At 49.5% G+C, this 26,013-nt stretch overlaps 1 protein-coding gene across 4 annotated transcripts in view; it reads right to left on the minus strand.

Moving 5' to 3' along the window:
* The window catches only part of FANCI (FA complementation group I), a 1,757,660-nt gene that overhangs the window by 425,292 nt on the left and 1,306,355 nt on the right, over positions 1 to 26,013 (minus strand). For all 4 annotated transcript variants that reach the window (XM_069624307.1, XM_069624308.1, XM_069624309.1 and 1 more), the window contains one exon: positions 23,073 to 23,166. In XM_069624307.1, coding sequence (XP_069480408.1) covers positions 23,073 to 23,166 — 94 coding nt within the window. The remainder of the gene's footprint in view (positions 1 to 23,072; positions 23,167 to 26,013) is intronic.

A 26,013-nucleotide genomic window follows, 5' to 3' on the forward strand; every position in this document is an offset into this window, starting at 1 on the left:
GACACACCAGCACAAGCAAACACTGACCAGAGCTTGGTTTCAAAAGTATATAGTTATTTATTTTTAAGAACACATAAGTTGAAAACACTCTAGCAAAGTATAGTAAAAACACTTAAAACACAGTTATAATAAAAGCAGTTTCAACCCTCACTCCTATCTAGACAACTCTAAGTTAACACCACATAATTAAAACAGAGGTGAGTGCTTAACGTTAGATGACACTCTAGTAGGTTCAAGGAAGGGATAAAAGAAAGAAACAGAAACGGGTTAAACACGCCACTCTAAGGTCCAGAACACTTGCAATAGGCTCAAAGAAACACAAAGTCACAGGTGAGCAAAAGTCACTAGGCAGGGCCCACTCTTAGAGTAGCCGGAGCGAAAATGTGCCCAAGATCACACTGTTATTAGGGATTCAAAGTCTTGCAAAGAGTTAGAAAGAGTTTAGAGTGGTTTAGAAAGTTTAGCCAGGGTGTCCCAGGCACTCCCAGGGTCGAAAGCCGGGGGCTAAATCTACCCCGTACAGTCGGTAGCAAGGGAAGCCAGGCGGAACACGGTACCTTAAGCGGAAAGGATCCTCCAGCGGTGGCAGTTGTTCCAGGCAGTGGCAGCAAGGCTCGACGTCGGTCAGGGGAGAAGAAGTTCTCGCTGAAGAGCAGAAGAAGAAGGTCGTTGCACTGCCCGGGAAGAAACCAGCCGCGGAGTCCTCCGGTTAAAGGGTTGTACCGACTTTCGTGGTTGGGGTAAAAGTGGTGGGGTTCCGGTTGCCGGGGTGCTTGGCACTGGCAAGGCGGCCACGAGATACCTCGAGAAGCGAAAAGAAGGCGAAAACTGGTTGTCCCCACCAGTCAAGGGAAGGAGCCACTCCGTTAAGAGTTCTCCTCGGTCGTCGGGAAAAGTGGTGAGACGGTTCAGCAGGGCTCCACCGGGTGGTGTTGTCGAAGCAGGTCGGCTCAGCTCTTCCCTCGTCGGATTCTTGGTCCTGTGGCGACTTCTGAAGTTCCAGTCCCCAAAGCCCTGCTTTTATGCAGCAAACCCCCATTCACCCAGCCTAGCTGTCACTCAAACATGCTAAGTGGTGAGCCGGCCGGCTCACCACTTGGGCCAATCAGGACGGAGTGCGACTTGAGTTACCAAGGTAACTCAGTCCAGGGTGCCTAAATCCCCCTCCACCCCTCCTAAGTACCCCAGACAGAGTGGCACCACTTTGGAGGGCTTCTGTGGAGAAGCCCGCCAAAAAGTGGAACAAAGGGCTCCACTTTGGGTCAGAGTTACAGAGGCGAACACCAACGCCATTTTAGAATCAAGTTTTGGCAAAAAGTCCCAACCGGAGTTATAAAAATAAATATATAAACCGGCGGTATGTTTAAGGCTACCGTAAATAAATAATTAAATGTGTTAGCCTAAAACAATGGGAAATCCCATAGGAAAATATTCGCGGTTGAATATAAAACGTAGTTTCCACTGCCACCAGCCAAAACTCGATCAGGGGGGACGGAGACGTGCCCCCTCGACTAACAGACCCTGGGGCAATCGAATTGCCCCAGCCAGTACGTCCACAATATGATGGTTTGTACTGGTTCTGTTCAGGATTCAAGACTAGCAAAGTCTTTGGGGACTTTACATGCCCTGGGAGACAGTAGTCAGTCCCAGGGTATGGAGTCTATGTTGGGGAGTCCCTAGGACACCCCTGGGTCACGGCACAGAGGGTGCTGTGTAACCCACATCACAAAAATACATGAGGCCCTATGGGGTAAAAGACCCCATAGCCCATTCAACACAAGGTTTAACCAAGAAAACACACTTCAACATGTCCAAGAGTGAGGGTAAAAGAGTCTCACTCTTGGCAGGAGAAAAAAAGAAACCCCAGAAATCCAGCAAAGCTGCTGGGGGACTCACTAGGTAGGGAAATTCAGCCTAAACAGAGAATTCTCCCTAACACTCGCCCCCCCCAGACTAAGGGACAGGAGGATTTAATCCACTCCTGGATGAACCTCATACCTCTAGTCGATGATATACATCCTAGAGAGTCCATCAGCATTTTGATGGTGACACCCTGACCTGTGCTCAATGGTGAAATCAAACCCTTGCAGGCAGATTGACCATCTCAATAGTTTTGGATTTTCCCCTTTCATTTGCATTAACCATCTCAAGGGTTGGTGGTCAGTCTGAATAACAAAAGTAGAACCATACAAGTATGGCCTAAACTTCTTCAGTGCCCACACAATAGCAAAGCATTCTCTTTCGATAGTTGCCCACCTTGTCTCAGGATCCTTCAGTTTCCTACTGATGAAGCAAATGGGGTGCTCCCTACCCTTCTCATCCAGTTGGCTTAGAACTGCACCTATACCTACATTGGAAGCATCAGTTTGTACAATGAAAGGTTGGTGGTAGTCAGGAGCTCTCAATACTGGAGCTTGGCAAAGAGCTCTCTTCAGTTTTTCAAAGGCCTGATTGCACTCCTCATTCCATTTTACCTTTTTAGGGAATTTGGGAGAGGAGATTACATTCAGTGGAGAAGCTATGGTCCCATAGTTCTCAATGAAATTCCTGTAATATCCAGTGAGGCCTAGAAAAGCTCTCACTTGGGTTTGAGTAGTTGGTGTTGTCCAATTTTGCACAGCTTCAATCTTGCTGGGCAAAGGCCTTATTTCTCCACCTCCTACCTCATGTCCAAGGTAGACCACTTTACTTTGACCAATCTGGCACTTACTGGCTTTGATTGTCAAATGGGCCTGTTCCAGAGCCTGCAACACATGTCCTAGGTGGTTCACATGTTCTTCCCAGGAGTGGCTGAAGACTGCAATGTCATCCAAGTATGCCATGCAGAAATCTTCCATCCCAGCCAGAACTTGGTTCACCATCCTTTGGAATGTGGCAGGTGCATTTTTTAGTCCAAAAGGCATGACCTTAAACTGGTACAAGCCAACTGGGGTTGAAAATGCAGTTTTCTCCTTGGCATGGTCTGTCAGGGCTATTTGCCAATAGCCGGACGTCAGGTCAAATGTGCTGAGGTACTTGGCTGCACCAAGTTTATCCACCAACTCATCTGTCCTGGGCAAAGGGTGGGCATCAGTCTTGGTGACTGCATTTAGAGCTCTATAGTCCACACAGAATCTCAAGTCTTTGGATCCTGCCTTTGGTACTAACACAACTGGGCTAGACCATGGACTAGTAGAGGGCTCTATTACCCCGAGATCAAGCATCTTCTTGACCTCTCCTTTGATGTGGGCTCTGATATGTTCTGACATTCTGTATCCTCTGCTTTTGACTGGCAGACAGTCACCAGTGAGTATCTCATGCTGGCCCCAAGGGGTCAAGCCTGGTGACAGTGAGAACAGGGAGGCAAACTGATTTAACATAGATTTGCACTCCTCTTGTTGCTCAGGTGTCAGGTCTGAAGAGAGATTGACTCCTTCAACTTTTTCATCTAAAGGTACACCTCTGAGGAGATCAGGGAGAGATTCACTCTCTTCCTCCTCTGCAGCTGAAGCTAGAAGCAAGGCTCCTACATCAGGTCTGGAGATGTATGCTTTTAGTCGGTTGGTGTGGAAGACTCTAGGAGCTTCCCTGGGTCTGCCCAGATCCACCAGATAGTTGACCTCTCCAAGTTTTCCCACAACCTTGAAGGGTCCCATCCATTTGTCTTGCAAGGCCCTCTGCCTTGTTGGGAGCATAACTAGAACTAGCTGGTCTTGAGTAAACTCAACCATGTTAGCCTTCTGGTCGTGCCAATGTTTGACCAGGGCTTGACCAGCTTTCAAGTTGTCACTTGCTTCTGCCATCATGTGTGACATTCTCCTCCGGAGACCTATCACATAGTCAGTCACTCTGACTGGCTTGAGGGGAGGAGCACCTTCCAATCCCTCCTTAATCAGGGCCAATGGACCTCTGACGGGATGGCCATAGAGAAGCTCAAAGGGAGAATAACCTACTCCCTCCTGAGGGACTTCTCTATAAGCAAAGAGAAGGCATGGCAGTAGAAGGTCCCACTTTTTCTTAAGGGGTTCTTCTAAAGCACCTATCATGCTCTTCATGGTTCTGTTAAACCTTTCAACCAACCCGTTTGTCTGAGGGTGGTATGCGGTTGAGAACTTGTAGGTAACTCCACAGGTTTTCCACATGGCTTTCATGTAGTGGGACATAAAGTTTGACCCCCTGTCAGAGATTACCTCCTTAGGAAACCCAACCCTGGTAAAAATACCAAGGAGGGCCTTAGCCACAGCCGGAGCTGTAACAGTCCTCATAGGAATTGCCTCAGGGTACCTAGTAGCATGGTCTACGACAACAAGTATAAACCTGTTGCCTGAGGAGGTTGGAGGATCAAGGGGACCAACAATGTCAATCCCTACCCTCTCAAATGGGACTCCCACAACTGGGAGAGGCACTAAAGGTGCCACATTCTTGGAACCAACCTTACCAGAAGTCTGGCAGGTATGGCAGCTCTTACAATATCTATCTACTTCAGCCCCCATCTTTGGCCAATAAAAGTAGAGTGAGAGCCTTTCCTTGGTCTTCTTGAAACTCAAGTGACCAGCCAAAGGTATCTCATGGGCTAGTTGTAAGAACTGTTGTCTGTTCTCTTGTGGGACTACAAGGCGTTTGTAGTCTCCAGGTTCAGACTCAGTGGGTTCACTGTAGAAGAGGCCATCTTCCCAGTGCAACCTATACTTCCCAGGCTCTTGCCCATCAGCTTGAGAAGCTGCCTGGTGGCGGAGACCTTCCAGAGTTGGACATTCTCTTTGCCCCTTACGAAAAGCTGCCCTGCTAGGCCCACCTTCTGCCAGTAAAGACTGCAGCTCAGGATGGTCCTCAGGGTCCAAATCTCCAATAAGGTTGGGGCCTCCTTCTAGCTCTTCCTCAGAGTCTAGCTCAACCACACAGGGTTGTACCTCCCTCTCAGCCTCAGCTGGAGGTGGAGTTACAGGTGTAACTTTGGACAACCTAGGGGAAGTCCTTGTTGGTAGCACTGGAGTGCTTGCTGCTGGCTTTTTCCTAGGAGTCTTGGGTTGCCCCTTTGCTCCTGATCTGGTAGTTACTGCAGTAAGTTGCTCCAGTGGGAGAGGAGTGATTTCTGTCATCATCTCCTGAGATAACCCTCTCAGGGTTTTCTCTCTTGCAGGTTTTGTGAGTTCCTGGAACCTTTTGCTAGGAGGTCTGGGGGTATGAGATACAACTCCAAGAGCTTTGAGGTCATTACCCAACAGAACCCTACCTGGCACTTCACATTGTACACTGACAGGTATTTTTACAGCCATATCATTACATTGGATGAGAACTGGTAACTGGGGACACATCTGCACAGGCCCACCAGCTAACTTGGTGAGGCATTTGGGTGCCTTAGCAACATCCTCTGCCTTGAAAAATGATTCATCCACCACAGTTATGCTGGCTCCAGTGTCCCTAATGGCAGGGGTCTCCTGACCATTCACCTGGACACTGTCCTTATAATACTCTTTAGTATTATCTGGGATAGAGTTATAGACATCTAAATTCTGTTGCTCCCATAACCCCAGAGAGACTAAAGAAACACTAGCTGAGACTCCAGTGGGTTCATCAGCTAGTAATAGAAAGTTTCCACTTGCCATATGTACTTCCTCTTCTGGAGCGAAGGCTAAGGAGGCAAGCTGGACCCCTGAAGGTTTACCCTTACATCTGGGATCTCCTTTCACATGGTCAGTAGCCTTACAAACAAAGCATGAGCCAAAGGCTCGCTGGAATGGAGGCTTGTTCTGACCTCCTTCTGGTCTGGGACCAGGAGGTACACTAACCTGATTTGGTTTCCCTTGTGGCTTACCCTTATAGTTTTGTTTGGGGCCCTCTTTGGAATTTGTAGTATTAGAATTCTCTTTGGAGTCCTTTTTAGACTGTTTCTCCCCATCCTTCTTCTGAGTTACCCCAGAATCCTTGTGAGTGGCCCTGTTGGCAACCCACAAGTCAGCAGCCTTAGCTAGTTTCCGGGAATCCAATTCCCTGGAATCAGCCAAGTGTTGTCTGAGCTCAGGAGAGCAGGCATCATAAATAGTCTCCAACATAAACAAATTCTTCATACCTTCATAAGTGTTCACCTTGTAACCCTTAATCCATCCCTCTAAGTTTTTCAAACATTCACTCACCCAGGTAGCCCAAGGGGTACCATCATGCTTTTTGAGGTTCCTAAACCTCTTAAGATACTGGGAAGGGGTCTTCCCAAACCTAGCTATCAAAGCTAGTTTCACACATTCATAGTCCTTCCTATCCTCCTCCCCCATCTCCATTACCACATCAGTTGCAACAGGGGGAAGCCTAGAGAACAACCAGGTGAGTAAGTCATTTCCTGTGATGTTCTGGAGCCCATGATTATATTCAAACAGAGACAACCAATCCAACACATCCAACTTAGGCTCATACATACCAATCAATTCTTTAGGCATCCGGGGTCTTTTAGGACTGGAACTTCTAGAGGAGCCAGAGAGAGAAACATTCTCAACAGATAATTTCTTCATTTCTAAGTCATACTTGAGCTCCATTTCCCTTAGCCTTAGTTCTTTGTCAGTTTGAGCATTAAGTTTCTTATACTCCAATTCTAGCTTCATTTTCTCCAGTTCAAAGTACTGAGGACTAAATGTGGGACCTGGTAAAGGTCCAGTAGGTACAGCAGGTAGAGCAGGCAGAGGCCTAGGGGGGACAGTTACAACAGCCTCACCCTCCTCTTCTGACTCTTCCTCAGAATCATCAACATTTTGCTCCATGTTAACTTCAATACTGTCATCTACAGTTGCTGGAGTGGTAGGTTCCTCTGAACCATCACCCAGACTTTGGTTAGCCAACAATCTTTCAATCAGCTCCATTTTCTTGCCCTTAGTCAGGAGATCCTTATGTTTACAGAGCACTCTTAAACAATCAGCAGTTTTGGCTGCAAGGGACTCTTGACTATAGCTTTCTATAACTGACATGTTAGAGGATTACTTTTACAGTGCTAAGCTTTGTGGTTAGTTGCACTAATGTATCTAAAGCACAATAAAATGTATACTCAATACAAATCCCACCGCTGTACACCAGTGTTAGGCAGAAACCTGTGCAGTTCCCTTGGGGAACACTGCAAAAGATTTAAGACTACAGGTATAGCAGTAAACCCACTTGGTAGCAGTCCGCACCACCCAGATTTACCTGGTAGCTGTGGCTGAGCAGTCAGACTTCCCTCAAGAAGAGTTAGGCAGTATGCAAAGTATACACAATATGTACTCAGACACACCAGCACAAGCAAACACTGACCAGAGCTTGGTTTCAAAAGTATATAGTTATTTATTTTTAAGAACACATAAGTTGAAAACACTCTAGCAAAGTATAGTAAAAACACTTAAAACACAGTTATAATAAAAGCAGTTTCAACCCTCACTCCTATCTAGACAACTCTAAGTTAACACCACATAATTAAAACAGAGGTGAGTGCTTAACGTTAGATGACACTCTAGTAGGTTCAAGAAAGGGATAAAAGAAAGAAACAGAAACGGGTTAAACACGCCACTCTAAGGTCCAGAACACTTGCAATAGGCTCAAAGAAACACAAAGTCACAGGTGAGCAAAAGTCACTAGGCAGGGCCCACTCTTAGAGTAGCCGGAGCGAAAATGTGCCCAAGATCACACTGTTATTAGGGATTCAAAGTCTTGCAAAGAGTTAGAAAGAGTTTAGAGTGGTTTAGAAAGTTTAGCCAGGGTGTCCCAGGCACTCCCAGGGTCGAAAGCCGGGGGCTAAATCTACCCCGTACAGTCGGTAGCAAGGGAAGCCAGGCGGAACACGGTACCTTAAGCGGAAAGGATCCTCCAGGGGTGGCAGTTGTTCCAGGCAGTGGCAGCAAGGCTCGACGTCGGTCAGGGGAGAAGAAGTTCTCGCTGAAGAGCAGAAGAAGGTCGTTGCACTGCCCGGGAAGAAACCAGCCGCGGAGTCCTCCGGTTAAAGGGTTGTACCGACTTTCGTGGTTGGGGTAAAAGTGGTGGGGTTCCGGTTGCCGGGGTGCTTGGCACTGGCAAGGCGGCCACGAGATACCTCGAGAAGCGAAAAGAAGGCGAAAACTGGTTGTCCCCACCAGTCAAGGGAAGGAGCCACTCCGTTAAGAGTTCTCCTCGGTCGTCGGGAAAAGTGGTGAGACGGTTCAGCAGGGCTCCACCGGGTGGTGTCGTCGAAGCAGGTCGGCTCAGCTCTTCCCTCGTCGGATTCTTGGTCCTGTGGCGACTTCTGAAGTTCCAGTCCCCAAAGCCCTGCTTTTATGCAGCAAACCCCCATTCACCCAGCCTAGCTGTCACTCAAACATGCTAAGTGGTGAGCCGGCCGGCTCACCACTTGGGCCAATCAGGACGGAGTGCGACTTGAGTTACCAAGGTAACTCAGTCCAGGGTGCCTAAATCCCCCTCCACCCCTCCTAAGTACCCCAGACAGAGTGGCACCACTTTGGAGGGCTTCTGTGGAGAAGCCCGCCAAAAAGTGGAACAAAGGGCTCCACTTTGGGTCAGAGTTACAGAGGCGAACACCAACGCCATTTTAGAATCAAGTTTTGGCAAAAAGTCCCAACCGGAGTTATAAAAATAAATATATAAACCGGCGGTATGTTTAAGGCTACCGTAAATAAATAATTAAATGTGTTAGCCTAAAACAATGGGAAATCCCATAGGAAAATATTCGCGGTTGAATATAAAACGTAGTTTCCACTGCCACCAGCCAAAACTCGATCAGGGGGGACGGAGACGTGCCCCCTCGACTAACAGACCCTGGGGCAATCGAATTGCCCCAGCCAGTACGTCCACAATATGATGGTTTGTACTGGTTCTGTTCAGGATTCAAGACTAGCAAAGTCTTTGGGGACTTTACATGCCCTGGGAGACAGTAGTCAGTCCCAGGGTATGGAGTCTATGTTGGGGAGTCCCTAGGACACCCCTGGGTCACGGCACAGAGGGTGCTGTGTAACCCACATCACAAAAATACATGAGGCCCTATGGGGTAAAAGACCCCATAGCCCATTCAACACAAGGTTTAACCAAGAAAACACACTTCAACATGTCCAAGAGTGAGGGTAAAAGAGTCTCACTCTTGGCAGGAGAAAAAAAGAAACCCCAGAAATCCAGCAAAGCTGCTGGGGGACTCACTAGGTAGGGAAATTCAGCCTAAACAGAGAATTCTCCCTAACACCTTCCACTTTTCTTCGCTCCGTTTTAAACTTACAGTTCACTTTAAAGTCTGAGGGGCCTTACAGGTTAGACAGAAGAACATAGTTGGAGAGAAAGAGGGGGGTGAGAAGGAGCTCCTCCTCTGTGACAACTCCAGCCATTTCTTCAGCAATGTCCAGTCCAGACCAAAACTCTGGTGCAAGAGAATAAGGGGCTCAGATCACAAATGCCTATCTCACCTCACCACAATCCAAATCCATGGAATACTCTGGAACGTTGTGCACTTTTGCCGTTGGTGCACCCTGGCAGATCGCGAACACCCAGGCGGGAGCAAACAGCCACGCCCTTGCTTCCCCCCCTCGCGGGTGAAGCCTGCTGTAGATATTCTGGTGGGGGCACGGCTTCCGGATCAGCAGCAGGAGCAGCAGAAAGGGGACTCCCCAGGGCACCCAGGCGGGAGCAAACATCTGCTTCCTTGCTTCCTGCAGGCTTTCAGCATCTTGGGTGAAGCCTGCTGTAGATATCCTGGTGAGAGCGGGCCTTTCGGACCGCCAGCAGAAATTATAAGTTACTCACCAGTCCCCTTTCCTCCATACTGTAGGGTCGTCCCTAGCTAGGGACGGGAGACAGAACATTTTACACCATAAAAAATCTCCTTCCCCTTTAAATTTAGAGGCGCACAGTGGTGCGGCCCCGGGAGCATGTGCTCCCCTAGCTGCGCCCACCAGCACCACTCCTCTATCCCCATTGACGCGTTGACAATATTACCATTGCCAGTTTTATTAGGGGGAGGCTGGTGGGATGTATGGAGGAAAGGGGACTATGAACTAGGAGTACATTAGTCACTACGGTGAGTAATTTATAATTACTCCTACATCCCGTCCCCTTCCTCCAAACTGTATGGGCGATTGTATCTCAATGTAGTCCTAGGGTGGGGAGGTGACCCTCTTTAAGAAAACAAGTTCCTTAGTACTGCCTGCCCGAATGCTGCATCTGACCTGGAGCCGGCATCCAAACAGTAGTGCTTACAAAACGTGGAGGGAGTGGCCAACATGGCTGCCCTGCTGATGACCTGCCATGGGACGTGCTTCTGGAACGTGACAGCCGTGGCTTTGGCTCTGACAGCGTGGGCATGCAAATTTGCCAGAAGTGGTTTGTGCTGCCCCTCATAGGCTTCCTTAATGTCCGAAACCATCCGCCTTGCTATGGTGGCCTTAGAGGCCTGGTATCCTGGCTTTGGCCCACCAAGGATGACAAATAGAGCCTCTGATTTGTGGAAGCTCTTGGATCTGTCCAGGTAGAACTTTAGAGCGCGGGTAACAACTATACAGTGCAGTACCCTGTGAGCATCTTCCTTAGGGTCTGTAAAGAAAGTCAGTAATACCATCTCGTCATTTAGGTGGAACGAAGAGACTACTTTAGGCAAGAACGCGGGATGAGTTCTGAGGACCACCTTGCACCTATGAAAGGTAGTGTAGGGCTCCAAAGCCACCAGAGCTTGAATTTCACTGACAAGGCGTGCATACGTAAGACCCACCAAGAGGGCTGTCTTAATGGTAACTAGCCTGATGTCCGCGGACGCCATTGGCTCAAAGGGTTTATGAGCCAAGGCGCCCAACACTATGTTGAGGTCTCACACGGGGTGTGGCTTCTTGATAGGTGGGTAGAACCCTGGTGAGGCCCGCCAAATGTCTTAACGATCGGGTTGGCGGATGAGAAAACTTCCTCCTCCTAGTTCTGGTAGACTCCAATGGCCATCAGATAGGTGCAGCATGTATTTATTTGTTCCCAGAGTGAGCAAGGTGTGCTGAAAAGGATAGCACATCGTCCAAAGTGCAAGATTAACCTCCTTAAACTCTGCCCAGTGGCAAATCCTAGTCCACTTGCTTTTGTACTGGCTCCTAGTAGCATTCCTCCTAGCACCCTGTATGATGTCCAGGTTAGCCTGCGAGAGATGCAGATGTCTTAATGTGACCTGTTCAGGAACCATGCTGCGAGCGCTAACTTCTGCAGAGCGGGGTGGATGACCGTACCCCCTGCTGCGACAGTAGATGCGCTGGGCCCAGTGGAAGGTGCATCGGTGGTTGGTCTGACAAGCTGAGCAGCTCCGAGAACCATGGCGTTGCCGGCCACCAAGGAACTACCAGAATGATACTGAGATGCCGGAGACTCCCTTATCTTACAGATCACCCTGTCTACCCGGGGAGTGGGAGGGAAGGCATAGGCGTTCATGCTGTCCCACTTTATCTGTAACGCATCGCCCAGTGAGCCTAGATCCTGTTCCTGCCAGGATGCGAACTGCAGGCACTTCCTGTTGTGCCAGGTGGCGAAGAGAGCCACCTGTGGTTGCCCCCACCTGTTGAAGATCTCCTGAAGAGTTTGATTGTTCAATTGTCGTTCGTAATTGTCTGCACCCAACCTGCTGAGCCTGTCTGTCTCCAGGTTCGACTCCCCCGGGAGGTGGATCGATGTCAAATGTATGTCGTTCCCCAGAGCCCACACCGAGATGCTGACCGCCAGGGGTCATAGAGGAGGGGACATGGTGCCACCCTGCTTGTTTATGTAATTCATGCTGGTGAAGTTGTCTGTTTGCATGAGGATCACTTGCCGCTGATAAGAGGCATGAAGGCGTTGAGAGCAAGCCAGATGGCCTTCAGCTCTAGCCAGTTGATATGGGCCTCTTGTTCCTGAAGGGACCAAACTCTGTGGAAGCTGTGGTTGTCCAGGGTAGCTCCCCAGCCCTCCAAGGACGAGTCTGTGGTGATGATAACCTGTGGTACTGGTTGACTGAAGGGCCTGCCTATCCTCAAGTTGCGGTTTGTGCTCCAGCAAACAAGGTCCTGGTGGAGAAAGGAAGGAATGCTGATAAGTTCCTCTTGGGAATCCCACTCCTGACTCCATGAGGCTGCGAAGTGAAGCTGTAATCTCCTTATTTTATAGCCTTGTGTAAGGTACTGCCAGAAAACATGCCGCCAGGATACCCAGGAGGTGCTGGTACCACCACACTGATGTCACCTCTCTGTAGAGAAAATGACTCGCTGCCCTCTTGATGGCAATTATCTTGTCCTCAGAGGGAAAGACTCTCTCAGAGTTCATATCCCATATGAGGCCCAGGAACAGTAGACTCTGCGTCGGCCACATCTGTTACTTCTCGAGATTGATGGAGAATCCTAATTCGTGTAGCGTATTCATGAGGGAGGAGGTGGTGTGCTGTACCGCCTCCGGGATCTCGCCCTGTTGGGCAGAATCCTGTGCAGTTCCCTTGGGGAACACTGCAAAAAGATTAAGACTACAGGAGTAAGCAGTAAACCCAATTGGTAGCAGTCCGCACCACCCAGATTTACCTGCTAGCTGTGGCTGAGCAGTTAGACTTCTCTCAAGAGAGTAGGGCAGTATGCAGAGTATGCACAATAGGGCCAAAACACAGTAGAGCAAACAAACAATGACCAGAGCTTTGTATCAAAAGTATAGAGTTATTTATTTAAAACACACTTTAGGCAATGCACTAGCACTCTCAATGAAAAGTCATTTAGAACGCAGTCAGGTAAGTATACACACCTCCCTTGATAACTATCAGACAAGTCAGGGTTAAAGCACAACTATTTGTTAAAACAGAAGTGAGCGCTTAACCTAGATGACACTTCAATAGTTTAAGTTAAAAAGGGAGAGAAAAGGCAGAGCATAACATAAAACAGTTCCCAACACTTAAGAGTTCAGAGCAAGGGGAGAAAGGCAGGTTATACTGTAGAGCCAAAGTTCATAGGCCGGTCCACTTTAAATGGAGCAAAGTGAAATGTGCCCAGGATCACACGGTTTAAAGTGCACTGAAAGTCTTTGCAGAGTGTTCAAAAGAGGTTGGGGTGATTCAAAAGATATAGTTACAAGGCCAAGCCAGTTTAGAAGCCAAGGATTTAAGGGTCACCTTTAGCAATCTGTAGAAAGGGAGGCCAGGCAGGACACAGTACCTTAAAGAAAAAGGAAGCTCCAGCGGGGGCAGTTGTTCCTAGCAGTGGTTGAAGTTCGTGGTTCTGACCAGGGGAAGAGAAGATCTCGTCGAGGAGGAAACGTGGAGTCATTGCACTGCACAGGGATGAAACCAGCTGCAGAGTTCCCGATTAAAAGGTGCGGTCCTTTTATTCGCGGTCAAAAGTGGTGAGCTTGGCTATCCGGCCGCCGGGGCGCTTGGCACGGGCAATTCGACCAAGTGACGTCTTTGGAAGCGAAAAAGGGCGTACTGGTTGGTCCTACCAGCTCAAAGGGAGAAGACTCACCAGCAGAAGATCTTCTCGTCGTTGGAAAAGTGGCGAGTTTGTTGCAGCAGGACTTCACCGGTGGGGTCGTCGGTTGCAGGTGGCTCAGCTTCTTCCCTCTTCGGATTCTTAGGTCCTGTGGCGACTTCTGAAGTTCCAGTCCCAAAGGCCGTGCTTTTACGCAGAAACCCCCCCACTCATCAGCCTAGCTGTCAATCACACATGCTAAGCGGTGAGCCGGGCGGCTCACCACTGGGCCAATCAGAGTAGAGTGCGACTTGGGTTGCTAAAGCAACACAGTCCAGGGTGCCAATTCCCCGCTTCACCCTTCCTGTGGAACCCAGACAGAGTGGCACCATTTGGAGGGCTTCTGCAGAGAAGCCTGCCAAAATAGTGGAACAAAGGGCTCGACCTTGGTCAGAGTTACAGAGATGGACACAAACGCCATTTTAGAATAGAGTTCTGGCAAAAAGACCCAACCGGTGATTTAATATTAAATAAATAAACCGGCGGTATCTTTAACATTGCACCAAAAAGTGGTGCGTTTAAAATCAAAGGGAAAATCCCATAGAGAATATTCTGGTGGAATATTTCGCGTGGTAATCACTGTCACCAGCCAGAAACTAGACGAGGGGGGACGGGACAGTGCCCCCTCGAAAACAGACCCAGGGGCAATCGAATTACCCCTTACCAGTACTTCCACAATATGACGGTTTGTACTGGTTCTGTTCACAATTTTGGACTAGTAAAGCCAATGGTGACTTTACATGCCCTGGGAGACAGTAGTCAGTCCCCGGGTATGGAGTCTATGTTTGGGGGTCACTGTGACACCCCTGAGGTACTGCACTGAGGGTGCTTTGTACCACAAGTACAGAAAAACAGATGATACCCTATGGAGTAAAAAGAAACCCCACAGCCCATAAGCGCATAACAAGTCAAAGACATACCTCAAATCATGTCTAAGAGTGGGAGTAAAAGAGTCTCACTCTTAGCAGGAGAAAAAAACAAACCCCAAAAATCCAGCAAAGCTGCTGGGGGACTCACTAGGTTTGGGAAATTAGCCTTATAAGAGAATTCTCCCCAACACGCCCTGACAAGCCAGTCTTCTAGAAACGGATACACATGGTGCTCCTGAGTCCTAAGAAGAGCTGCCACCATATTCATGAGCCTGGTAAAGAACCTGGGGCCTGAATTGAGGCCAAATGGTAAGACCTTGTATTGGAAATGGCAGCCCATGATCCTAAACCTCAGAAAGGACCGATGGGGCTGCCAAATCGGGACGTGTAGGTAAGCGTCCTTCAGATCCAGGGAGCACATCCATTCTCCCCTGCACAATGTCTCTGCAATAAGCGCTGGGGTAACAATCTTGAACTTTTGAAGAGGGAGGGAAAGGTTCAGGGTAGATAGTTCCAACACAACTCTCAGGCCAGCCTGGTTCTTCTTGTGCATGGTGAAAATGTTGGAGTAGAAGTCCATGCCCCGCTGGGAGGCTGTCACTTCTTCCACTGCTTGACTCTGGACGAGTGATCGAATTTCTGCGATTTCTGAGTTGTTGTCCCAAACGGCGGGAGTGGAGCAGAGGAAATAGGGGAAGGAGGAACCGGTAGGTGGTAGCCCATGGATACTACTGGCAGGATCCAGGGGTTGACGAACCTCGTGCGGCAATACTGTGCGTGAAGGGCAAGCCTGCCGCCCACCGGTGACAAGTGGACCCGGAGGGCAGTGTCATGCCTTTTTTCCCTCTGAGGATGTGGCTGAGGAGGGGGACTGAAAGAAGCCCTTATTCCCCGCCTTGTGCTGCTTGCGATGGTGTTGACTTGGAGACTGGTTAGGCTGCCTGGACTGTTCCTGGAAGGCCCGGAACCCGCCGAAGGCTTGCCCCTTGTCGAAAGGGTGGTGCGTCTGGCTGTACGTCTTGGGTGTGGACTTCGTGAGGATAGATAAGGATTTTGCAGTCTAGGAACTGTTGTTCTTCTTATCAAGTTCCACATCAGTGATAGAATGAAAGGTTGCTACCCTTAAATGGAAGGTCCAAAATGTACTCCTGGATGTTCGGGTTGAATTTGGTAGCCCGTAGCCAGGCAGTCCTTCTCATATCCCTGCCGATGCAGATGGCACGTCCTGAGGTGTCTATATGCGCCACTGTGGACTCCATGATGTCTTGAGCCACCAGCTTTGTTTCTGCCAGCCCTGGCTTGAAACGCGCCCGACTCTGCACCGAAGTTCCCTAAGGAAGTCGGCTATTTCCCGCCAAAGCCTCTGGTTAACGGCTGTGAGCATGGCATCAGCATTAGACTGAGGAAGGTGCAATGAGGCGCTGGAGTAGATAGCCTTTCCATACGCCTCCAAGATCTTCTCCTCCTTGCCTAGCAGTGCCGAGGACGAGGTGGCCGAGGAAGACACTGGCTTTCGAGTAGATAGAGGCTGCAGCAATCACCGAGGATTGTGGTTGAGGGTGAGCTGACAGCAACAGTGTATCCCCCTCCAATTGCCTGTACTTGGCGTTGAGGCGCCTGTTGGTTAGCTGCGCCGAATGAGGTTTAAGCCATCCCTTTTTGGCCAAGGCTACAACATCCTTTTGCATCGGAATGCCTGTTCTAGTCACGGGGCGTAGAGTGAGGACTTCCACCAGGACACCCGCCTCTGGCTGTTCGACCTCGGGTTGTGGAAGCCCAGGTGCTCGGCCAGGCCTGCAAGCCGTTCATGGAATGCCTTGGCTGACCATGGAGTGTTGGGATCCTCCTCCTCATCAGTGTCCGCCAGGGTGTCCTGCTGGTCCGGAACGGGCAGAGGAGTACTGGGTGCCGAAGGCTGTGGTGTGCTGACCAGAGCCTGAGGTTGCTGTGGAGGCTGGTATGGAACCGCCTGGGGGGCCGAAGGCAAAGGTGCCGACCCTGTGGGGTCTGGCGTGGGCAGTTGGGGCTGCGCTGGGGCTAGAGATGCTGGAGAAACAGGTAAAATGGCTGTGGGTGCTGGTAGAGGGACAGGAGGCAGCATGTCCCTGATCACATACCGAAGGATGGCTCTCATCTGCAGGGATCTCATAAGCGTGAGGAATTTCTCAAAAGACCTGTCCTCAAAAACTGGTGGGGCGCTTGGTGGCCTCGGTGGAAGAGCAGGACCTGAAGGCTGCGGAGGCCTGGGCGTACTCTGCCTTGCCGTCTGCCAGGTTTATCTGCCGTGCGACGTAGAAGGATAAGCTGTAGGCCACGTACCCGGTGAAGACCAGTCCCACCTCGAAACTCGTTCTCCCACCTGCTCCGTGAAGGGTGGTGGCGTGGGACGAGCGGCCATCTTGTCTAGCGCAGTGGCCATCTTGTCAGGCTATATGCCACGTGCCGGCATCGTGGTGCTTGCCGCACTGGGCCCGGCCTCCTCCAGGACTCTTGGCGTTGGAGCTTGAGGCCTACCCTTAACCTCAGGACAGGGCCTGGTAGATGTCGTGCCCTCGGCTGTGTCGCCGGTAGTGCTGCATACAGGCGCCCCCTCGGACATTTGTCCGGTAGTAGGGCGTAGCCCCTCGGGTAGAAACCCAGTAAGAGAACCTTGCGGTCCCTCAGCGACATCATCGGTAGCATCCAGTGACCCCCTCGGCCTGGTGGCCGGTAGCTGGTGTTATAACCTGAACGGTCCCTCCCGCTCTGACGTTTCCTAGGAAATGAGTGGCCCTTGCTGGGTGCTGATGAGAAGAGTGGCCCTACCTTGGGCCGTGACTTGTGTCTGACGAAGTTCTTCAAGTCCTCTGGAGGCGATCTTTCGAAGAGCTCTCTCCACTGAGCTAACCTGTTCTTCAGAGTTTCAGAGGAAGAAACCAGCCGCAGGGTTCTCAGTTAAAAGGAACAGTCCTTTAGTTCGCAGTCCAGTGGTAAGTGGCTATCCGGTTGCCGGGGTAATTCTGGCAATTCGACCACAAGCCGGTCTGGGGTGCGAAGAGAGTAAGGTAAACTGGTTGTGCCCACCAGTCAGGGGAAGAAGCCTCTCCAGCCGGGAGATCTTCTCCGTCGTCGGGAAGTGGTGAGTCAGTTCCGCCGGGCTCCACCGGTGGTGTCGTCGTGGTAGGTCGGCTCAGCTTCTCCCTCGTCGGATTCTCAGGTCCTGTGGCGACTTCTAAAGTTCCAGTCCCCAAAGCCCTGCTTTTATGCAGCACACTCCCATTCACTCAGCCTAGCTGTCAATCAAACATGCTAAGTGGTGAGCCGGCCTGGGCCAATCACACAAGAGTGCGACTTGAATTACCAAGGTAACTCAGTCCAAGGTGCCTAAACCCCCTCCCACACCCCCTGTGGTACCCAGACAGAGTGGCACCACTTTTGGAGGCTTCTGTGGAGAAGCCCGCCAAAAGTGGAAAAAAGGGCTCGACTTGGGTTGGAGTCACAGAAGAGAACACAAACGCCATTTTAGAATCGAGTTCTGGCAAAAAATACCAACCGGCGAATTAATATTAAATAAATAAACCAGCGGTATGTTCGAGGCTATGAGAATTAAATAATTAAAGTTGGTAGCCTCGAACAATGGGAAAATCCCATAGGGATATATTCGCGGTCGAATATAAAAAGTAGTATCCACTGCCACCAGCCAAAACTCGATCAGTGGGGACGGAGACGTGTCCCCTCGACTAACAGACCCCGGGGCAATCGAATTGCCCCGACCAGTACGTCCACAATATGATGGTTTGTACTGGTTTATGTTAATAATTTGGGACTAGTAAAGCCAATGGTGACTTTACATGCCCTGGGAGACAGTAGTCAGTCCCAGGGTATGGAGTCTATGGTGGGTTGTCACTATGACACCCTGGTGTTACTGCAGGGAGGGTGCTGTGTAACACATAGTAAAAAAACACATGAGACCCTATGGAGTAAAGGATCCCATAGCCCATAAAACACATTAGCAGTCAAAGGAACACCATAAATCATGTCCAAGAGTGGGAGAAAAAGAGTCTCACTCTTGGCAGGAGAAAAAAACAAACTCCATAAATCCAGCAAAGCTGCTGGGGGACTCACTAGGTTAGGAAATTCAGCCTAAAGAGAGAATTCTCCCTAACAATCTGTAAGGGAGTGTCCTGCAAGAGATGCGGATGAACGGACCACCATTGCAGGGCTTGACGGAATGTCCGATTGAGGGCGATCTCGTCAGTCCAAGTGCCGGTGACTCGCTGCCATCTGGCATACAAAAACCTTGTTAAGTGGTCTCATCTGCAGTCTGAAAAAAGGAGCTCCTCCCCAGCAGGGATTTGATGGACCAGACTTTTGCAACGGAAGCTGCCGATAGCCGTTGGACCTTTCCCAGGATGGCCTTCTCCCTCTCTTCCAAGGGAGTCGCTAGGCACGAGTCTGTGTTGAGTCAGACACCCAGTAATAGTGCATTCTGAGATGGCATTATGCAGGACTTCTGACAGTTTATCGAGCATGCTAGCGAAGTCAGGATCTGGATCGTTTCCGCAATTTGCTGGATTGCAGCTGTGAGGCGGCCTCGGATATGAGCCAATCGTCCAGGCAAGAGTGGGCATAGATTTCTTTGCGGCGCAGATGAGCTCGCACCAGGCCCAATCATTTGGTGAACACCCTCAGGGCCAATTTCAGGCCGAATGGGAGGGATCTTAAACTGGTAATGCCGCCCCCCTGAATGGCAAAACACAAACATTTGGTGTCTGCGATGAATGGGGATGTGGAAGTAATCATCCTTCAAGTCGGAGTCGCCGGGAAATATCCTTCCTATAGCTTGTCGAGCATGTGCTGCAAAGCGGCTATCCTGAACTTCTGGGATTTGAGGAATTAGTTGAGGCATCACAAGTCTAGAATTGGTCACCACCCTCCTGACATCTTCCATACCAGAAAGTATCTGGAGTACACTCAAGCCCTGAGAGCCCTTGCCTCTTTGCTTAGCATGGCTTGAACTTCCTTTAGCAGCTGTGCCATGTGCAGCGCTTGTCGCGTGACAGGAGAAATGTGAGGGCATCCGTCTGGGAATTTCAATGTGTGCCCCTGTTGAAGGACATCAAGCACCCATTTGTCTGTGGAGATCTTTTGCCACTGATGGAAAAATTGCGATAGCAGGCCTACCACTGTGGTGCAGAAGTGGGGCGTGGGTCCTGGACAGGTTTAGGCCTAATTCAGCATCTGTGTCCTGGATGGGCTCCAACAATGATGCTGGGCGTCACTGCCATAGGCCTGGGAGCATCCCCTATAAGCCTCTGAGGTGGTAGAGCGGGAGGGGTGACAGTAAGGGGGGGTGGGCGAAACCCTTCAATGACCTAGAGACTCTCCCCTTAGAGGAGCAAAAGGACGGCCTCTTCGGCTGAAAGGTACCCAGAGAACGTGCTGTCTCAGTGTCAGTCTTTATGGCCTGTATAGTCTTGTCGACCGCCTTCCCAAACAAGTTGTCGCCATCGAACGGAATGTCGATTACCCTGGTCTGCAGATCCGTGCGTAAGTTGGTGGCCATGAGCCAACCCTGGTGGTGGAGGGCCACACCATTGCCCATATGGTGAAAGCAGGAGTCCTCAGGGAGGAAGCAGAGGATGGGCCCCAACCTATAGCACAACTGTCGTTCCTCGCCAGGATGGCAGCCTTGAATGTCGCCGTTGCTGTGGTGGTGATGTGCTTTCCTTCTGCATCCAGCTTTTTCCCTTCTTGTTCCGTAGGAACCTTATATGAAGAGAAGGGTTTTGGAAGACCTCTTCCTAGCGACAGCCAAGGCCGCAAAATCTGGCGAGGGCTGGTTCATGGGGCACCTAGTGGCAGAGTCTGGAACCCGGTACTTCTCCAACCTGTCTCTTTTCGCAGGAGTGGTATTAGGGGCCTTCATGACAGCCAGGTCAACCTCTCACATGCCATCCAATAGGGGAACTGAAACTATGGTCTTCTAGGAGGACTTTCGTTTGAAAAGAAAACCTTCCTTTTGCTTTTCCTCTAGTACCAGGTTGAACAGTTTGGCAGCCTTAGATATCATGGAGTGGAACGACACGATATTGTGCGGTGGAGAGGTCCTGTAGGGCACATCAACATCAGGGGGTTTCCCATCTGCGGGAAAGTAATCATCAAACTCATCCGTGTGTGTGACGGTATCTGTGTCAGTGTCCGTCTGAGCTGCTTCCTCCACCACAGGGACAGTGCCACGGGCAATGGCCAAGGAGTGACGGGGGCCTTATGAGGCCGCGCTGGCTGAGCCATCGAAGGTCTCCGAAGGCTCCTTGGATTTCAGCCACCAGTGTGTAAAAGGTGGTCAAGATGTCCAAGGAGCCACCAGTGTGTACAAGGTAGTCCAGAAGTCTAAGGACATATCATTTGGTGCAAGAGCAGATGCAGGCGCCGGAGCTGCGCCCGGTGCAGGGGTAACGACTAGGAAGGCCGGCGGGTCGGCGATCCTTGATGAGGTATTGGCAGAATGGGGTCAGGTTCCTCGTGGCCCCCTTCCTGATCAGGGTAAAACACCTCTGGCAGGTCTCCCTCTGAACCTGTGTAGATTACTGGAGACCAGGGGGATCACTGAGGTGCTAGAGTGAACAGTGGTGCAGCCTTGGTGGGTTTAGGCAGGAAATCATGAGCTGGAGCCATTTCTCTCACCAAGCCAAAGACCTTAGGGAAAGAGGCAATGTCATTGATGGGACGTTCGTTGGAACTGCTGACGGTGGTCAAGGTGGCAAGGAAACCCTGGGCGTGGTAACCATCATAGTGGTAAGGCGACAGTCGTGGACGAGCCTCTTGGTGTTGCAGCTTGTAGATGGGGCCGTCGATAAGATAATCTGCAACAGTCCTGGTAGAGGAAGTTGTTGATGAGGCTTGATGGTGGAGCCGGTGACAGGTCCTTGGATGATTTGTATTTGGCCCCTGACACCAGCGATTTCTCTCCCAGAAAGAATCTGGAGCAGTGATGGCGACCGGCCTCCCTTCGAATTGGGTTCCCGCAGTCGCGGCAACGGCTGAGGATGAAGGCGTTGGAGCGTATTACTTTGTCTTCTTTTGGATCTTCAACAAGAAAGCATCCTCAAAGGAGCTCAACCCCTTTATCTGAGGGAAGATGTTCTTTGGACCCATTGGCCCGAGAAGGGGCATGACTAGGACGGGAGGCCACGTTAGAGGCCTTACCTTGTTCGATCCATGCCACCAACCTCCGATTGTGGTACTTCCGAGTCTCTGAGGAAAAGGACTGGCAAATCGGACATCTGTCTGCATTGTGGTGGGATATAGCCAGTAAATGCACATGAGGAGCCGATCCTCAGAGATATTTTTCAGGCCGCAATTTGCACAGGACCCAAAAAGACTTTTGTTTGTGGCGTCCATCATAGTGGCATCATAATGAAGGCCCAAGCCTGGGCCTGTGGCGCCAGGAGTTGGAGATCCAACGATGGATAGATGATCTCCTATGGCAACGGATACCCGCTGCCGGTGGTCACAACGTGACAGAAGACTAAGAATCCATGAATTCTTGCAAAACCCAGAACAAAGTTGCCCGATTTCAAGGAGCGAAAAACAAAGACTCCCAACAAGAGAAAATGCGGTCAAAATCCGAAGATGGCCACCAGGGGTAGAGTTTAGGAGGACGAGTGTCATTGGTTAGGGCAGTATGACCCAAGTGATAATGATAGGCTATAGAGCTGACAAGCAGTTTTTAGCTTAAAGCTAAACTTCTTTAATTTTAACGGAGGATTCCCAGCCTGACGACGCAGAATATTCATGGGCATGTGAATCCATGCAAGACCCCATGCTGAGAATATGACCTGCAAAAGAGGCTTGGGTGTGCTAATGGAAGCATTGAATATGCTGTGGAAGACAGTTGGTGTTCATGTTTAACTAGTATAGGATGTTGACTGTGTTGTAACCATTAATCAAGAGTTAGGTGACCATTTTTCCAAGAACTAAGTCTCCCTCTGAGAATGTCTGGGGCAACAGTTTTAAATGTTTAGCTTTGTCAGACACATCAACCCCAGTGCCAGGAATAGGCTGCTGAGAATGCCCCGAGGATTACTCCTAGTAGTAGAGGAGATCGGATATACAGGTATGCTTATAGTCAGTTATCGGGAATGAGTCAAGTTGCCGGGTTGCCTGTATACATTCTTAGCATTTTTGAGAAATCAAAACTCTGGAACTCATCCCAGCTTCAAATCACTGAAGACAAAGGATGCAGGTCTGATTCCACTGTATGCTCTTTAGCACAAGAAGCAAAGTGGGTCTAAATCTTAACCTTAGGGACTTAGATGAGAGGAAGAAGAAAAGAATGCAAAATTGTGCAGCTGCTAGCTAATGCTCCTGTCCCACCCAAGCAGAGAAAAGCATTGGTGGTTAGGGCAGGAAGCACGTGTCAGGGAGGATCAGTGCAATGCATGTCTGCACATGTACCCAGCTGTTCTGCATCATGGTCTTGTCTGGGGACGATATTCCACAATTATGGGGGGAAAGGGGGCAGACACTGGATTAACAAATGTTAATCTGATCCTATTGGGAGTTAGGTAAAACCAATGTATGATTAATTTAAAAGAGCCTGAATTTTGCTGGAAAGAAAGCCACTCATGAGACCCTTTTAACTTGCATCCATTCTTAACACCTCTGTAAAATAGAACGTTATAGTATAAATTGACAAGACTGTTTTGGCATATGCTTACAACCATCGAAAGTGAAAGAAATAATAATAAATTCCAAATAACAACCCCCCCCCCGGCCCGGCTACTTCTCTGGGGAAAGAACTTGCCTGTTGATTTCTCAGAACCCAATTGACCCTTCAGTTTAGTGATCAGCCATTCGACCTCTTCCAAGACTTTCTCTGCTTGAGTTACAACCATTGTCTGGAAAACAAATGTAAGACAAATTAACCTCCTACTCGCAGACAAACACAAAATACAGAAATACAAGCTTCACCATCACATTAACTCCATGTGCACTAGGCGGTCACTCCTTCCACTAAAGTCAAAGATTAGTCAACTCACTCAAGTGGAGCCATTATCTGCTCGGTACACCGTAAGAACCAAGATGGTTACACAACAATCCCATCCATGTACGTTATCCAAACTTGCTTCAAAGACACATTTTAATGACTACTTTTTAATAAAACGTTAGGACTATTTCAATTTATTTGACTTATATGATAATAACTTTCAATGTATTACTAAAAAAATGTCTGCATGCATTTATCTTACTCCATGCTTACCTGTTCCTTTTTTCCCCAAAAAAAGGCATTTTACATATTTCGCTTGGTATTCCAGTCTTTTGCAAAGGGGGTAGGGGTGGCACTCCAGTGTTTCCTCAATGCACAAGGGCCCCTTGTTTATTGCCCATAAGTAATTCTGTTGCCTATCCCCTGCCTTTAGCTTGTTAAAATTTAATAAATAAAACATGAGGCCCAAGGTTACTGAGGTGGAAGGGTAGGTAAGGTACACACCAGATTATGGGTGCAGAGTAAGAGAACGGTGCCGCAGTCAGGAAGCCATACCTCCCGCCCACTACATCTACATGCTAGTAACTATCAAACTGATCAACAAACGCCTCCCATATCTTTTTAGGTTTCCACTCTACACATCTACTACTTAGCATCACCCTCTCATGAGGGCACAATGGTATATCAGCTAATCACTTATTTTTGGGCACTTTGGCGGTCAGAAGAAGGAACAGGACCCCTTTAAGATTTCAAACGGGTATTTCCACAGGGTCCCCACAACTAACAAAACTAGCTAAGGTGCTGGTCAGTCATCTGTGAACGTCTTAAAAGAATCAGTCCACAGTCCGAACTAACCCTAACTGACCCTACCACTATTTTAATAGCTAAAGAAAGGAGAAGGACTCCCTTCGCCTGTATTTTGCTGCTCGCAAACGTCTGTTCAATTGGTAATTTTCAAATAGTCTCTTGTGACTTCTTTGATCAGTTCATATAATTCCTTCAGTGCCGCATTATGCTTTTGTTTCTTCTCAACATGAGGTTCTTCGGACCTTATACTGATTTCTTTTTTCTTGTTAAAAGGTTTCTATGTTTGTTACTCCCCTCAATTTTACTACAAAGTTTTTTTCTCCTCTTCTCCCAGAGTAAGTTTATCCAACCTTTATGACACTCTCTCGTGAGATTCTCTTCCTAAGACGATTCCTATACACTTCTCTGGCTTTAATGTTATAATCTCATTATCTTGACTGAAATAAGTACTCCAATAACGACTTGCAGTCTCTCTCCTGGGCCTCCCGTTTTCCCTGTTCCCTGTCAGTCTTAGGTATAACGTCACTGCGGTTTCTTTTCGTTCGGGGTTGTTATCTTTTTCACCTGTCTGGATTCCTTTATTCCTTCAATGCGTCATATTCTTTATCTTCCCTTAGGATGTCGTCCGGCAAGTCCACCACAGGCTTTTCGTGGTCTCGCTACCACTCTTAGGCCCTCATTACGACCCTGGCGGAAAGTGACTGACCTGACCGCCATAGCGTAAATAGCGTTTCCGCCATCGCACGACGGAGCAAAGTGCGGCCAATTCCGACCCATCGGGCACGAGCACTACGCCATGGCGGAAGTGCAAAGTCCGCGATGGCGGAAATGTCCCCAAAACGCGCCTCACCGCCGTCGTACGGCGCCCTAGGTGCAATTCCGCCACCCATCTTAGCGGTCACCGTAATGAGCGGCAACCGGAAAGTACGGTGACCGTAAACATACGGAAACGGAAGCAAAAACATGGGCCCGGAACGGGAAACAGCACGCCGTACACCTATAAAATCAGAATTCCCACACAACCATTAAAAATACTACCCTGAGACACATCCCAACCCGTCATCCACCCCAGTGAAAGCAATAGAAATGGGAAAAGTAGCGAAAAAAGCGTGCGACCGCAAGCGGCAGGTCCACTTCTCCCGTGAGGAACTCACCGTGCTAACAGAGACCCTCCAGGAGAATGCTGCCGTCGTCTTCTCCACGCAAATGACCAGGACGGCACTTGCGAACAAGAAGGCCATATGGGCCCTGGTGGCACAGCGGGTAAGTGCGGTGGGGACCGCACCCCGCAACCCACTGCAATGCAGAAAGCGATGGGACGACCTGCGGATACGCGTACGGAGCATACTATCCGCCAATCGCAACATTGCCACAGCTACCGGGGGAGGATCGGAATCACCCATCAAGTTGACCCCCTGGGAAGAAATCTGTGCCTCCACCATTGGAATGGAGAGTATAGAGGGAGTCGGAGGGATGGAGAAAGGAGTGCAGACAACCGAAGAATCCGGTAGGTGGGCCAACTGATACTATGCCAAATCCACAATGTCCAATCATGTGAAGTACCATGTGTCCACATAGTGCAACAGTAACACATGTCCAGGAGAACGTCCACATACATTGGCCTGACAGCGCACTTTAAAACTCACATTAAATACATAAATAATTAAAAACCCTAAAAACACCCCCTACACGTGCAGCAGGCACACCCTAACTGCAGGCTGCAAAACAACTGCATCCTCAATCCACACAAAAATGAAACCACCTCCAAGGCCCCGACCCAAATCACCCTCAGGTACCACCCCAATGCATGTGATACATTGCCATTCAAATTTCCACAGACCCATAAATAACGCTCGCCCTCCTTTACTCCACCACAGGGTCCGATTCAAACGACGAGCTCCAGGACACCCCTACCAGCACACCTGCAAAGAGGGCCAAGACCAACGGCCAA

Source organism: Ambystoma mexicanum, chromosome 11 (assembly GCF_040938575.1).
Source record: "Ambystoma mexicanum isolate Mex_15411 chromosome 11, UKY_AmexF1_1, whole genome shotgun sequence".
NCBI lineage: Eukaryota > Metazoa > Chordata > Amphibia > Caudata > Ambystomatidae > Ambystoma > Ambystoma mexicanum.